General features: G+C 41.8%; 1 protein-coding gene across 1 annotated transcript; it reads right to left on the bottom strand.

The window, feature by feature from the left end:
• Positions 1-306: 306 nt before the first annotated feature.
• RGS18 (regulator of G protein signaling 18) lies at positions 307-16,293 on the bottom strand. Its single transcript, XM_083506878.1, has 5 exons — positions 15,910-16,293; positions 13,204-13,305; positions 9,880-9,941; positions 6,894-7,060; positions 307-1,449 (listed from the first exon to the last, which is right to left on the bottom strand). The coding sequence occupies exons 1-5, from the start codon at positions 16,023-16,025 to the stop codon at positions 1,192-1,194; spliced, it is 705 nt and encodes a 234-aa protein (XP_083363004.1). The 5' UTR covers positions 16,026-16,293; the 3' UTR covers positions 307-1,191.
• Between the last annotated feature and the right edge of the window lie 780 nt (positions 16,294-17,073).

The following is a 17,073-nucleotide window of genomic DNA, read 5'->3' on the forward strand; positions in this document are numbered from 1 at the left end:
CAGACGCAAGGGGAAATTCAATACTTTCAATAAGCTCCTACCTCATTTATAGACCAAAGAGCATCTCTTACTTTATATGGGAAGTTGTCTCCCCAAAGTAGTGATTTTTTTTTCCTTCCAGAAGAGTGAAAGCTAGAAATTCAGATGTGTGGAAGAAAGGATCTCCTGGACAGGTTCTTACAGACACAGGGTCATCATGGCTGTAGCTTTTGTATTGTGCTCATCACACGTCTTTGGACATTGAGGAATTCTAGGGGTACAGTGATTACCTAGATTTGGTTTCCTTTTGAAGGAGGTGACTAGAGGTTTATTGGTGCTTGAAAATACTGCATTTATTTACAAATACACAAGCTGAGTGTAGGTGGACATGTAGCTTAAACACTCCAACAGACAGCCAAAGTCTACTGTTCTCACATCAGAGTTCCAGCAATACAGCGAGCATCTTAAGTTGCTTGCAAAGCCTGAATTCAGTCTCTTCCTCTGAGCCAAGCTGCAGTCTCACACACAAACATCTGGATTACCTCAACCTTGGCTGGAAAGAAAGTCTTCCCCTTTCTCTGTTTTTCGCATATTCAGAACCATCCCAAAATGATCCTGTATCGAGAAGCAATTGTGTAAATATTTAGTCCCATGGCAACATTTCACTTATGCTGAAACATCCTCTTCTCTGCATTAAAAAAAAAATAAGGTTGAGCATGAATATTTTTACATCTAGCACATCTCGAAAATATTTGGTGCCTCTCCAAATAAATGAGGGCCATCTGGCACCTGTCAGGCAGGTCTGTTTTGCCCCTACAAAAATGTGTTTATGTTGTAAGAAATAGAGATTTCCTTACTTTAATTTGACATCTCTTGTTGCATGTGAGATGCAAATATACATATTTGTATCTAAACCATTATGCTGCATGCATGCGCTCTAAAATCATGAGGCCCTTATTATGAAATTGTGCTCCCTGGATTAGTAGCATCTGACTGCAGAGTGAACCCAAGACAGCTACAGAGATGCTCCCCATTCATGCATAGGTTGAAGCTAAGCACTGAAGACGTCACAATGTGATCATCAGCAAGTTAACTTGGACACCATTCCACGGGAATGGTGAAGTTCCACTCATGTAAGCCGTTTGAGGCAATGTCCTGCTGCTCCCGCCAAGATGTTCTCAAACAGATGGAAGTCCAAGGGAGAATATTTATTTAAAGCCAGATGGCAAAATCTGGCTGGGCATCTTTGAACTCATTGAAAGTAAAAGAGCGTGATCTCCTTCTAAGAGCAGAACAGCCATGAGGTCTGCCGTGGAGTAAGTCTAGGTAAAGGTTGGACCTCAGGAAGCGTGGGTAACAGTCTTGCTCCATCAGGGCATAGATTTTGGTCTGCGCAGCATCAAATGTGTTGCGTGTCGGGTGACTCATGCTCTGACTGGTGCATGTTTTGGTGTTAAAGTCAAGGTTGACCTAGAGAGAAAGAGAAAGAGGGGAAAAAACACCTCATATGGCAAGGCAAATATTATTGATGGCGTTTCTCAAGCTTCTCTCTTAATGAGTACAGTGGTACCTCAGGTTACATACGCTTCAGGTTACAGACTCCGCTAACCCAGAAATAGTGCTTCAGGTTAAGAACTTTGCTTCAGGATGGGAACAGAAATTGTGCTCCGGTGGCGCGGCAGCAGCAGGAGGCCCCATTAGCTAAAGTGGTGCTTCAGGTTAAGAACAGTTTCAGGTTAAGTACGGACCTCTGGAATGAATTAAGTACTTAACCCGAGGTACCACTGTACATGGCTTACCCTACAAGTTCACATTCAAGTCCTGTGCATACAGGAATCATGTACAAGCTGACGTGACTTTCCACACATGACCAAGGAACAGATGTTGTTGAACTCCAGCTCCCATAATCTGTGACCGTTGGTCTTGCTGGCTGGGGCTGATGGGAATTTAACAACATTTGAAGGGCCACAGGTTCTCTATCCCTGCAACAGATGCTTGACTACACATAGGTTTGTGAAATTGTTTCTTTTGGATCAAGGATACACATGTTCTAGACATGAAGTTCATTAGGCGACTAAGGGAAAAATCTGGTACTCTGCTTCAAGACCTTAAGATTGTATGAAAGTGGGGAGGGAAGAAAAAATATTGTTAACAAGTGCGTCACGTGGTTTTCTGGCATTTTATCCGTAATGTAGGGGGATCCACCATATCTGCACTGTTGCATAAAGTTATTTATCCACTGTAGCTTTTAAAGTGTGCTGAGAAGATAAATTCTAATACTTGCAATTTTGTTTTAAATGGCAAAGTGTCTTTGCACTACAGAGGAAGTCAGCTATCTGATTTATGTGAGCTTTGGGGGAAGTTGTGTGTGGTTACTGCTGGGGGGAAAACCTCAGTTTCTGCTGAGTTTCAGCCTTAACAGTAAGCTTCTACACCATAGTTTAATTTTTAAAGCACTCTTATACAATTTAACGGGACATGGGTGGCGCTGTGGGTTAAACCACAGAGCATAGGACTTGCTGATCAGCAGGTTGGCGGTTCGAATCCCCACGACGGGGTGAGCTCCCATTGCTCGGTCCCAGCTCCTGCCAACCTAGCAGTTCGAAAGCATGTCAAAGTGCAAGTAGATAAATAGGTACCACTCCAGCGGGAAGGTAAATGGCGTTTCCATGCACTGCTCTGGTTTGCCAGAAGCGGCTTAGTCATGCTGGCCACATGACCTGGAAGCTGTACGCCGGCTCCCTTGGCCAATAAAGCGAGATGAGCACCGCAACCCCAGAGACGGTCACGACTGGACCTAATGGTCAGGGGTCCCCTTACCTTTTATACAATTTAACAGTCATGTCCCCACTGCCAAAGAGTTTTGGGAACTGTAGTTTGGCAGGGGTGCTGAGACTACCTGGAGACACCTCACAGAGCTACAGTGCTTAGTACCCTTCACAAACAATTCACAGGATTCTTTGGGGTGAGGATGTGATCTAAAAACCAGTTAGATCTCGTTGCAACAGCATGGTAAAATCACATCTTAAGGAGTTTGGGACATTTTAAAGGCAGTCACAAGTTTATGTTTTATTAATGAAAATAATAAAAATTATATTGAAAAAAGCAAATAAATAAAAAAAATAAAATAAAGGCAGTCACACAACCCCTATCAACATGCAGGACTCGACCAGTCACAGGCTGTTTGAGTCCCACTAAGGTCAGTCATCACATTGTTGCAAGGAGAGCACACAAACCACAGACAGATGTTTATCAAATCTTCAAAGAAACATGGTTTATACTTCTGTAGAGAAGCCTTGCTGGATCCAATGAAAGGCCCATCTAGTCCAGCTTCCTGCTTTCCCCCGTGGCCCAAAGGATACCTCCTAGAAACCCACAAGCAGCACATGTGTGTTGTAGCCTTCCTCCATTGTTGTTACCCCAGCAGCTGCTATTCAGGCCAGGAGCATCCCACAACCTGAGATTTCAGGGCTCAAACCTGAGACCGAGGGGTGGCCCCCTGATGATGTCACTGTGGGCAGACCCTGGTGATGTCAGGGCGTGATTCTTCCTCTGTGCTCCCTCCTGCCACTGAACCCTGGAGACGGAGGTTAATTGGGAGAGGGGAAGAGGGAAGATAACCCCCCTAACACCTATGCAATCATTATACTACCTTTGGAACTGGATGTGGCATATATGACTAGTCGCCACTCATCTCTTTTTCCTCCATGAACTTGGGCTATAAAGTTAGGGGAAGGGACATTGGCTCCCATGAGCTGCATGAGGCTACAAATTTGAGGTGCAGTTAAAAGGAAGCACAGTCTGTCTCAAACTGAGATGCACAGGGGCAGGGGCACTATATTTATTTTCTCCCACAGAAACTGAATGCCTAGCATTCCTACCAGGAAAAAGTATTTGCTCCTGGTACCAGTATGCTGTTTCCCAGCCAAAGAGCCTGAAGCGGATTTCAGTAATAAGCAAAACATACTGCTACATGTGGGGATAATGCTGCCACTGGGCTTGGGATGATATCTTAACAGTGTACCCAACAGGCTGTCCTGTTAGCAACACAGACCACATGAGTTGGGGGAGCATTGCAATATGTCTCAGTGCAATATATTTGTCCAAGTTTTATTGGACTTCTAACAAGCCAAGGGCTTGAGTAGGAAAAAATGTGTAAATTATTTCATTCTACCAGGGTCATCTTAAGCATATCCGGCGCCTTGGTGCAAAGATCCCTCTAGTGCCCCCCCCCGGCAGCTCCAAAAAAAGTGAGGGGGCGGTGGAAAATGTCCTCTGCCTCCCCCACAGCCCTGATCCTTGGCGTGGTGGCAGCAATCAAGCAGGAAAACATGTTGGCGGACATGCTCTCCAGCGTCTGGGTGCCCGAGAAGGCAGACTGGGAAGGCTGCATGCTGCCTTTTGCCAGGAAGCAGGAGGAGGACAACGACCAGGAGCAGGGCTGTCTTTAGCAGATGCAGAAGCTTGGGAGGGATGCTGCGAGCAGCTTCCATCCTAAGCCTCTTCAGGGATTGCTCTCCTCCTGAGGAGGCTTGGGAAGGAAGCTGCACGCCCGCCAGCCATATAGTTGGTGGGGCACAGCTGGCAGGCATGCAGGGAAAGGGGAGGCTGCTGGCAAAGCCACGCAGCTCCCCCACTCACTGGGGCGTGTCGGAACTCTGCTTGGCCAAGCCGATAAGGCCTCATCTTCCTCCGAGCTGAGCCTTTGACATATGTTGTCCCTGAAGAAAAGGAAGGAGGAGCTGGTGTGCAGATGTTAAAAGAGAGTTTTACTTTGAGGACGGACATGGTGGCAATGAAGGAAAATAAAAATCTGATGTGGGAAGCTTGGCCTGAACTGGAGATTGAGAAATGGAGAGATCTTCTTATGTGGAGATCAGAAGACCAAAGGATTACAAATGTGATTAAGGTTGAGGCTAGAGCTTTGGGGACTTTTGGACTGGAAAGGAGCAAGAAACAAGAAATGGAACACCCCATAGGCTCTACTCTTAAGTATGAAGGCCTAGCTGGAAAAAACATGGATCCTGTTGGGCCGGAGTTTCTCCAAGATTTGGTGTTTGATATCAAGGTCTATCAAAAAGACCGGCAGAGAGGAACTGAGAGACAATCAAGCGCCTCGGACGTGAGATCTCCAGGCTGATAGTAGATTAAGACTGATGGACATTTTTGGGGACTGAAACCAGGAAAGGGGGGTGTGGAGTTTGGGATTCCAAAGGGTTCATAATTACAATTTATTTTGTTGCTTTTATTTTTTCTTATCATTGTTATGTAAATTGGGAAATTCGTGGAAGGGAACCTTGGTCGGCCTTAGAAAAAATGGTTTAAGAATAAGAACTGATGTATAAGTTTGATGATTAAGTTTGGATAAGGTAAAACTGGATTTTGTAAATGAATTAAACTAAATGAAGATAAGGTTATCAAAAATAAACTGAAGAAAGGGCTGAGAAGCACTGCAAAATTAATGAATGTTAGAACGATGACGGCTTAGAAGCTAGGTGGTTTATAGCAATAATGTTTAAGTTAAAAGAAAAGAAAGGTTAAAACTAAATGAAATTAAGGGAGAGGACTTGCTGAATAAATATTTTGAAACTGGAATACAGAAAGGGGAGGTAGGAGGAGGTCAGCGAAGTAAGGCATAAGAAAATAAGGGACTGAAATTATACTTGTTCTTTTTTGTCTGTGTTTTTTTTGTTTTTCTTTTGTATATAATTTCTGAAACTCCAATAAATATCTATTAAAAAGAAAGAAAGAAAAGACATCCTCTCTCTATGAAAGCAGAGAGCAACTGATCAAAGGAACAAAGGAAACAGGAAACCACTAACGTCACATCCCATCTCTCCCCTTCCCGTGAGACTTGAAGGTCTCTGGAATGTAAACAGAGTCCTGTGACTCCACGCAGCTGCACAGTGATAACAGAAACTAGCAGGGTGCCCCTGAGAGGCCGGCGCCCTGGCACACCGCACCACTAAGACCAATGGGAAAGACGGCTCTGCATTCTACCGTGGACTGTCAAAAGCGTATTGGAAACAAGATGTCGAACATTACTTCTGGAAGATGACCAGGCTTGGGTTTCAGTGAGCCTTCATGAGAAGAATATGTCAATGGGGTTGAAGATCTCTTTTCCCCAATTCAGTCAGGCCAAGAGACTTCCTGCTTTATTGTACCAGTCATGGTAGTACATATGGATGGAGTTATCTCCTATAATAAGATATGCTAATATGCAGGTCTTCCCTACTTGACATGATGGGCATTTGGCTAGTAAGATACAATTAAGAACCTGGACTGAAACATCAACCGTGTGTATATTTGTTTACATGCGATATGTCACTAATACACCATCATTAGTACCGCCTTTTGGAATAAATCTGTAATCAATCTTTTTAGACTATGATTATTACTTCAATGCTGTGTTTAAGCTGGTGATTTGTTTTATTCATTTGGCTTATTATCTGAAATTTTGGCAATGCAATAGGAATGGTTTGTATGTAACACTAATTACATCTATAATTATGGGTTTAGCAGACAGATGAAAAGTAATTCTAATGTATTAGCATCAAATATAGGCAGATACATATGGGCACATAAACTAATATTTGTACTTCAAGTTGATGTTGTTGTGGTAGCATGTGCTATAATTTTCCCGACATGTTTTCAGACTGTGGCCTCAATGCAGACAAGATTAAGCAGCGTTTAGCACAAGGCCATGCATTTTTACTCAGAAATAAGTTCTACTGTGTTCAGTGGGGCTGACATCCTAGCAAGTTGGTTTGGGGTTTCATCTAGGTCAGTCTATTTGTCCATCTTGCCTGCTATTGTTTTCTCTTCCAGGCAGAGGTTTTTCCTACCACCTGTTGCCTGAATATTTTTAAACTTATGCAAGGCAGATTGCGCCAAAAGGATCGTTTTCACTATACCTCTTTCGGAGCTTCTTTTTCTATGAAGGTCTCATAAATGGCCTTTGCTTTGAGTGAAAGTTGGGAAGCTTCTGTGTTCTTCTTGTAATCTTCACATGCCATCCAAAATTCAATGTTCTCTTCACTAAACTCACTTTTCAGGAACCTTGTGAATGCATCTAATCCACCTACAAAAGAGATAATCATTCAAAGCAAGGCATATTAAGTAATAAAACATAATTACATTTCTTCAATTGAAGTTTAAACAGAAACACCCTTTTCAGTTTAATAATAATAATAATAATAATAATAATAATAATAATAATAATAATTTATTACTTATACCTCACCCATCTGGCCGGGCCTCCGCAGCCACTCTGGGCCGCTTCTAACAGGATATTAAAAACGCAATAAAACATCAAACATTAAAAACTTCCCTAAACAGGGCTGCCTTCAGATGTCTTCTAAAGGTCAGATAATTGTTTGTTTCCTTGACATCTGGTAGGAGGGCGTTCCACATAGAAAGAGAGGTCAAAGGCCAGGCTAGTTATCTCCCTGATAACTAGGTTTTCTATAATTTTGTTTTCTTTCGAAAAATGTCCAGTTACAAAATCAATTGTCTGTTGTGATTTAGTTCAGACACATATTCAGAACCTCAGTGAAAACTCGCTAGAGATTACAGTGGTGCCCCGCAAGACGAATGCCTCGCAAGACGAAAAACTCGCTAGACGAAAGGGTTTTTCGGTTTTGCGTTGCTTCGCTAGACGAATTTCCCTATGTGCTTGCATCGCAAGATGAAAACGTCTTGCGCTTTTTTTTAAAGCCGCTTGAAGAGGCGCAGTTGTGACAGACCGTGCTTCGCAAGACGAAAAACATCGCAAAACGAAAAGACTCGTGGAACGAATTCTTTTCGTCTTGCGAGGCACCACTGTATAAGACCTAAATGGGGGTATGGGAATAAACGTTTAGAAAATAGAAGGCCCCATATCCCTTTTCTATGTTCAACGTGACAAAAATGTTATAGGGTGTGTGTGGAAAACACCTCCCCTTTCTTTCCCCGTCTTGCCAAATGATCAGTGAAATTATATCGATTCATTTATAGGGACATTGACACCAGAGTTTTTCTTATTCCTGCATGGCCATATCTGCACCATACCTATAAGTACTATAATACCACTTTAACAGTCATGGGTTCCGCCAAAGATTCCTGGGAACTGTAGTTTGTTAAGGATGCTTAGAGTGGTAAGGAAATTGCTATTCCCCTTACAAAGCTAGAATTCTCATAATTGTTTGACAGTCAAACCCTATTCCCAGGAAACACAGGGACAGGAATAGGTGTTTCCTAACAACTCTCAGCACCCTTAACCAATGGCAGTTCCTGGGATTCTTAGTTGGAAGTTACGACTATTAAAGTGATAGCATTGGGCTTTAAATGTGTGGTGTATAGAAGTGAGCAATGTTGAAATTTACATGCTGACTCTTGTCCAACTTTGTAGAGTGGTACCTTGGTTCTCAAACGCCTTAGTACTCAAACAACTTGGAACTCAAACACTGCAAACCCAAAAGTAAGTGTTCCGGTGGGTGAACTGTTTTTGGAAGCCGAACGTGCTCTGTTTTGAGTATTATGCTTCCAATCTGAGTGCCACACTTCCATTTTGGGTGTTACACTGAGGTCTATCTGTTTTTGCTATTTATTTTGTGTTTTTGTTTTTGCGGCTCTTTTTTGTGACTGTGTGGAACCCAGTTCAGCTACTGATTGATTGATTGATTGATTGATTGTGTGACTGCAGTACATTGTTTATTGCTTTCATTTTATGGATCAACGGTCTCGTTAGATAGAAAAAATCATGTTAAATTGGTGTCTTAGGGGTTGTTTTTAAAAGTCTGGAACGGATTAATCCATTTTGCATTACCTTCCATGGGAAAGCGCACCTTGTTTTTGGAACGCTTTGGTTTTGGAACGGACTTCCGGAACAGATTAAGTTTGAAAACCAAGGTACCACTGTACATGCACAGCAATAGGTATCAGTTGTCTGATCAATCAAATTCAGCATTAGTTGATAAACAGATTGTGCTAAGCTGATTTGCATCCCTACTTTTAAATGTTACATTTTACGAGGTTCCTAAGACCAGCAAAAAAGTTTTAGGGCAGCATGAGTGGACCCACTAAAAACAATGAATTTAAGTTGGCCATTCCCATGGATTTAAATGGTTTACTCTGAGTATGGGGGGGGGGGGGACTCATGTGCAAATGCAAAACCACCATAGATCACAATGTACTTGGCTTTTAACCTTACAATGAGCAAGCCTTTTCCTTACTGTAATTCCTAATGGTATATGACATTTGAAGAGTCTTTTTGATATGAAAGATCTCTACTTCCAACAAATAATCATTTACAATTCTCTGTAAATATATAAAGTGGTACCTTGGGTTACATACGCTTCAGATTACAGACTCTGCTAACCCAGAAATAGTGCTTCAGGTTAAGAACTTTGCTTCAGGATGAGAACATAAATTGTGCTCCGGCGGCGCAGCTGCAGCAGGAGGCCCCATTAGCTAAAGTGGTGCTTCAGGTTAAGAACAGTTTCAGGTTAAGTACGGGCCTCCGGAATGAATTAAGTACTTAACCTGAGGTACCACTGTAATGTACAAGTAACTTAACCCTCAACTGTCTATGAGGATTCCTCACATCACCTTTGAGCAATATGGCCCACTGAATAATTGTCTCCTCTGGAGAAGCTCAGCCACTTCTAAGTTTCCTTAGGTCTGTTTTCTGATCAAAATTCAAGGCCACGCTCCACAGGAATCCATTTGTTGTTGGAAGTCAGACTTAATAGACTTCCTCTGTTTACACATGGCTAGTCCTCCACCACAGAAGAATAATCACAAATGAGACATTTCAGCATGAAATATAGTTTTGAGCCTACTTTCAAAATGAAAGAAAGTGTGTGTGGGGGGGGGGACCTTTTATGCAGCATAATTCCAGCTGAAAACCCTAACACAAACCTTTCTGAGAAATCAGTTCGTCAAAAGATTCGCCCCACTTCTTCACAGTTTCAGGGGTTTCACTGCGAGAGACCAAAAAAAGAGAGAGTGGGGTAAGGAAAAATAGTTATGCATTTTGAGTAATTTGGAGGATTTCCTCTGCAACACATTATCTCCTATTGCTGTCAGTTTGCCATATTTTACACAGCGTTGAATCAGATTACTTTGCAAAGGGGAGCTCTTTCCCTCAAGCCTTCAGAAATCGTTTCTCTAATTTTGCTAACATTTCTCCCACTATTGAATTGTGCAGATCCCCCCTCATCTTCAAAGTGTTGAGGGGAATAAAAGTACTGTACTTTTCCGTGTATAAGACTAGGCTTTCCCCTTTAAAAATCATGCTAAAAAGTGGGGGTCGTCCTATACGTGGGTAGTGAATAGGGCGGATGTTTGATTGGCTGCTGCCACAGCTGTCAGTGGCTATTGTGTGTGTTATTGGTTGCTGCGTCAATGGGTGGTGTCGATTGGCTGACGCTGCGGCAATTGGGCGGGCGATTGGCAGCTTCTGCCAGCGAGGGGACAGTTGGGAGGTGGATTTTGCGATGCATGCGGGTGAGCGATATTCAGCATTGCCCCCTAAAAAAAGCTCAACAACCTTTTGCCATCTCCGATACGATAATCTTTATTGTCATTATCCCATACAGAACAATGAAATTGAAAAAATATACATCAGACATTCAAAAACCAACAAGCCTGCTACCCCAGCTATCCCAGCCTGGTTAGCCCCCTAAAACTCTGATACCCCATATTTAAATACAATATAAATAATTCATCCTAACAAAGACTCCTCTTCAGGGATCTCTCAGCTGCAGCGTCTGCACGCATCACCATCTTTAGAATTTTTCTCCCCCCATTTCTGAAATTTCAGTCCTCCCAAAATAGGGGGCATCTTATCCATGGGGGCGTCTTATAGACAGAAAAGTACGGTACTTTCCCACAGATATTATTTTGTTGTGTCCCTGGTCTTTAAATAAATAATAAAAAAGCCCAACCATTCTCTATGGTAAAGATCATAAGACAATGGGGTCAGCTGCTGTCTTTTCGAAATGGTGAGGAGAAAAGCACAAAAGCTAAAATGAACCGCTTTCACTGAGATGGGGTTTCAAATGCAGCCTGTCTAAGAATCTGTGACCACAGGCTATTTTTAACAGTTCGCAGGAAGCTCTATGGTGCATACGCAGTGGCCCCGTAACACTTTCAACACACGAAGCCTGTCGTTTTTTCAACAGCAAAATAACATTTTTCAAATGTCATGCTATTTCTGAAGCACCGGATTTTATTTTATTTTATTTTATTCTGGTGGCAGGGAACGGGCAAGGACAGTGTATTTTTTTTAAAAAAAAATCAAATATGGCAGACTGTGAATTTTGTTTATTGATCTCTGGTTCTGTTGCTCCCAGAAAGGTAAGCAGAGATCTCATTCGTTCTCCCTGCGAAAAGGTTTGGGGAATGACCTTTCATAATATTTGCCTGGCTGCCCTTTAGGGCTGTAGGACTTATGATTAAGGCAAATTATTACACAGCACTTCATAGAGTAATGTAAGCTGAAAGAAAGGCTGCAGTTCCCAAGGAAGTTACAATATAAATTTTAGATATCTTGGGGAGGGATAGACAACAGAGAGAGGGGGAAGCAGGGCAGGCAGGCAAATTCAATGACAGCAAAACAAGGAAAAACGAGAGAAAGAGAATGAGAGAGATCAGGAGGGGATAGGTGAGTTATTAAGAGGTTCAGACAACCATGTGATTTTAGTACAGTCAGGGGGTGAAACTCACAGAAAATCTCTTTTTATAGGAAATATATTGCTGTTGTAGGTTCTTACTTATTTATTTATTAAACTTAATAGTCACTTGTAACCTGAAATTTTCTAACTGACTTACAGCAAAGAAATGTATATACACATACATAATACCATGGCCGGGCAGGGGTGGGGTGCGAGATCTTATATTCCATTGATATTTTGTATAACATAACAAAACACAAAAACACAACACAACAGCTGTATAAATATTAGCAAACAAAACCCCACCTTTCTTTTCTCCCAACGTTATACTCTATATGACATTAAAGTTTCACAATGCATATAACTTTATGATTTTCCTTCAAAATTATAAATGCAAAATGCTTTGTATGTCAGCATCACAAAAGAAATAGCAACACTCACATAATAAACAAAGCAATATCCACACCCAGCAATTAGCATATAAGCAAAACCTCAACCCCCTCGCCTTAAGTTCATATTGTTTCATTATTGACTGCACCCCTCCCCCTCGTTTCCTGTCATCCTTCCTTCCTAACAGAAGTGATGGCATCAGACTGGACATTGCTGAGGTTACACTATCTACATCATATGGCCCCCATTCTGAGCGTATTCATATTTCCACACATCTTTGAATCTCCCCACACAGCAGGCAGGGTTGGGAGCTTTCTCAAGGTTGGTGAACTCTAAAAGCAAGTCCCCATTTTGGCTGAGCTCTGTGTCCTGCAGCAACATTGACTAGGCCAATCAAGGCCAGTTTAGAATATCACACGCTCCTTTGGCTTAATGGGAAGTTGAGTATGGGTAGCAAGGCAATTTTGAAAGAGTCCAAAACAGAAAAGGAGAAACAGTTTGAATTATAGTGCCTGCTTGCTGCTACTTTTGGGGAACTGAAGCTTGCTGAGGATTATTCAGTGTGTTTATGCATGTCCTCAGTTCTCAACTGCTCAACCTGTACTCTTTCAAATAAGCAGTTATTCCAAAATAACCACGCAGTTCTCGTAATCTTTGCTCAAAAGGAAACGGACTCCATTAAGCACCTGATCACTTGGAGAGGTGAATGTTAAACTATGTATATAGATAAATGGCACAGGTCTCATGCTGGAGATCTTCTGGAATCGGACAGGGCTACTGCCTGGTATAGGGACGTGGTTGGCACTGTGGGTTAAACCACAGAGCCTAGGACTTGCCAATCAGAAGGTCGGCAGTTTGAATCCCCACGACGGGGTGAGCTCCTGTTGTTTGGTTCCTGCTCCTGCCAACCTAGCAGTTTGAAAGCACGGCAAAGTGCGAGTAGATAAATAGGTACCGCTCTGGCGGGAAGGTAAACGGTGTTTCCCTGCACTGCTCTGGTTCACCAGAAGCAGCTTAGTCATGCTGGCCACATGACCCGGAAGCTGTATGCCGGCTCCCTTGGCCAATAAAGCGAGATGAGTGCCTCAACCCCAGAGTCAGCCATGACTGGACCTAACGGTCAGGGGTCCGTTTACCTTTACCTTACTGCCTGGTATTATTGCCCCCCCCCACTCACCTTGAAGCCATTGCCAGTTTCTCAAATTTGTGAAGTTGGGCATCTGGGTGCAATTCAGACTTCTGCAACAGGAGACTCAACCGGTTATTCTTTTCCCGATTCCTACAAGAGAATTTGATCCACTATATATCACCACTGCAAGAGATTTTCAAAGGCCTCCCCTTTGCTAATGCACATTTCTGAAAAGCTGATCATTTCCCTCTCACATGCTATTGCACTAATGTTGATGTTATTTCTCCCATGTTTGCTATAGAGAATAACAAATTTCTCACTTACACCTTTGCATACATTTACATGTTGAATCACCTGCAAAGGGTAAATGAAAGTCTTTTCATTTTAACACTCAGATTTAGCTTGTAGGTGGGGAAGGGATGTGGATTTAATTGTAGTAAGCAAAGAGAGCGGGTCAAGGTCCTCTGGTGCTAGTAAAAAAACCTACTAAAACAAGGAAATGTAACACAAATTGCAGCATTAAAACTGTTAACTACAAATTAGGTGAGAACTACAGCAGACATCTGTCTGTCACCAAAAAGAGCTACCTGAATTTCTCCTTCTCTCCCCTCATAATATGTAATATTACACAGGAATAGATAGATTGATTTTATTTGTGGTGCATACCAATTTCATATGTATCCATTCATAAGTCTGTTCCATCACATTCTTGCATTAATGTGTGATTTGGAAATTTTTGTATTTAAGAATATTTTATTACAAGTTAGGTTTTTAAATATGAGTGAAATCCAATTAAGTCATCAAGTAGAGCCACTGAAATCAAGAGACTTTAGTCCAATGAATTCAATGGGTCTCCTATGAGTCTGTCAAACATTGGATGTCACCCTATGCATTTTATCTCAGTGTATCCATTCCTAAGCATATTGAATCCCAAAATATGAAATGTGCTACAATGTTCTGCACAATGTCTTTGCAATGTCTTTGCAACTGTATTGCAAAATTCAGAGATGTGCAAAATCCAAAGGATAATTAACACTCCAGTTCATGCATTAGTTTGGGAGGTGCAAATTAGGTCAGTTCACTAAAAAATGTGGATAGAACTACATTCTCATTCATCCCTACTAAGAAAAATAAATTTGTTATGCGGTGCCATCATACTTTGAGCTCCCCTGTCCCACTCCAATTCATCGATTGCCATTTGTTGAGGTGAGGAAACTCAGAGTGTAATAGCATCATATCAGATGTTATTAGGAAGAGAGAGATTTGTGGGGCTGGAGTTTTCGACAACAGCCAGAACATCTAGTTCCAGCCTTAGCTGAGACATTAGCAAAGGCCTGCTTTAATTACCAGGTTTATTATTTGAAAACAATCAATGTAATGCAATTAAGTCTCTGTACATAATTCTCACCCTGGCAGTTCCTAATTTACAAACTCCACTAAAAATGACCCTGGAAAGTTGGAAGTAAGACCTTGCCATACTCTTAGGGAGCCTTGCATGCTTGGAAAATGCCCAGTTGTCACGCATTGTTTCTAACTGGGTTGGCAAATAAGAAGTAACATAACATAATAGCAGCAGCAAATTATATGTACACCAGTTAAAAATTGTTGTAATTAAGAAGTATATAAATCAAACTTTGACAAAAGGAAAGCAACAACCCAAGCTCCCTATAACCTGAGAACTAGCTTTTTTAAGTAATCAGAAACAATATATCTATTCTTTTTCCCCCTGGGATTCTATATGGCTTACCATTAAAGCAAAAGAGTTTAGGTATTTGTTAGCAAATTGATACATCAGCACTTGAAACTTCACAAGGGAGTGTTTTTCACCCTATTGACAATGTAAGTCTTGCTTTATAATTCAGGGTATTATTTTTGGAGGTATTGAAGGGCTTGTGCACCATGTCTTTTGTGGTCCCTTTTCCTATGTGAGTCCTCCTCTTCTTCTCCATTGTCACCACTACAGCTTCACCTGCCCTCTTCCTCTGGGCCTAATCCTTATAATGAGAGAGAGAAAGAGAGAGAGAGAGAGAGAGAGAGAGAGAGAGAGAGAGAGAGGTGATGGTTGCCACCCCTGTCACTGTCCTTGACTCTGTCACCTCCCAGATTTGGGGGCAGTTAAGCTCTACTGATTCCAGTGTCATGCAGGTCAACCCAACTCCTTAAAAATAAATAATGTAGAGTAGCACATAAAGTTTCCAGACTGCACTGTGTTTCTGACACTGTAGGCTCCAGTCAATTGAAGTTTATGTCGCAATACATCTGCTAACCTTTCAGATACTAGCAGAGACTGCCGTTTTTGCTGTTGCACATTTGCAAAGCTTTGGGAATGTTCAGAGTAGTTGAAATAAAAAAATTCCTTCCAGTAGCACCTTAAAGACCAACTAAGTTAGTTCTTGGTATGAGCTTTCGTGTGCATGCACACTTCTTCAGATACACTGAAACAGAAGTTGCCAGATCCTTCTATATAGTGAGAAGGTGGGGAAGGAATTTTTTTATTTTGACTATGGCAGACCAACACGGCTACCTATCTGTAACCAGAGTAGTTGAGTAAAGCTTGTACCGGAGAGTCAAGGTCATGGTCATGGTCCCTTTTCCTTGGAGCTGCAGCCACATGCAGGAGAATATTGGAATATTTCCCCCTCCCTCTCTAGAGGGCTGTTGTCCGTGCCTTGCAACAGAAGGTAGTCACCAACCACTCCTTTGTGCAGACAACAAAACATTCATCCTACAAAGGCAAACACCACAGCCTCTTACCTGCTTTTTGTGTCTGGCTTTGACCCCTCTTTATGCATGGATTTCATTACTTTATACAGCGATTTCACTCTTGAAGTAGGATTTAGCTGAGGGGATAAAAGCAATGGATTCTCCATTTTTCTCTTGCCAGGTTCCTCTGAATATACTTCACTCTTCTCTTTTCAGTTTTCATGTGACACCTCCTCAGTGTTGGTTTCCTATAAGCAGTTTCTCATGCGGTCTCCGTCTTGATTTGGTATTGGTTAGAGGCCCGTAGAGTTTGTGGGAGGAAGCTCCCCCCTCCCAATCGGCCTAGCTCGAACATCGAGTACACCAGATCTTTCAGTGCTCTCTTCTTCAGCTGCTGTTTCTTTTTTCCAGGCCTGATTACTAACAGGCCAACATTTTGCAAGTCATAAAGATAAACAAAGGCTTTCCCTCGGATGTAGCTTGCGGTTAGTGTATGTGGAACATGATCGACTGTCAGACATATTTGGCATAATGTGTATTGAAACCAAACAAAGAGTCAAGGATTTTGACGAGAGAGAGAGAGAAATGTATTTCCAAGTTATTTGTGTGCCATTCTTCATTTAGAAAATTCATACTGCCTTATGTGGATTCTCAGCAGTAACAAGAGTCACCTTACACAACACTATCAAACCGATAGTTACGTAAATTCACCTTTTGCAAGTACTGCTTCTTGAAGTTGTTACGTTTGACACTGGTATTTGCTAAGACATACGTGGAACACAAAAAGCTTCTATTTGGACATTATGTTTAGAAAAACTGATTCATTTGTACATACTTGGAACACAAAAGCTTCTATATGGACATTACGTATATAAGAACTGATCTATTTGTATTTCCTGTTCTAAATGTTGGTCCTTAATTGCCTCTACTCAACTAGATAATGTGAAAAGAGTTATGCTTATATGATGTATAAAGAATTTATATAGTTAAACACAACCAGTTACGTTGTGGGTATATTTGTAACGAGAGTCACAGCAATGCTCTAGCGTCATATGCTTCCAAACCATTCTTGTTATTTGTATATAGAACTTCATGGAATCATAGAAACTTAGAGTTGGAAGGGACCCCAAGGGTTTTTCAGTCCAACCCAACAATGCAGGAATCTCAGCTAAAGCATCTATGACAGGTCACCATCCAACCTCTGCTTAAAATCCT

Source organism: Podarcis liolepis (assembly GCF_965112155.1).
Source record: "Podarcis liolepis genome assembly, chromosome: 6".
In the NCBI taxonomy this organism is placed as follows: Eukaryota; Metazoa; Chordata; class Lepidosauria; order Squamata; family Lacertidae; genus Podarcis; species Podarcis liolepis.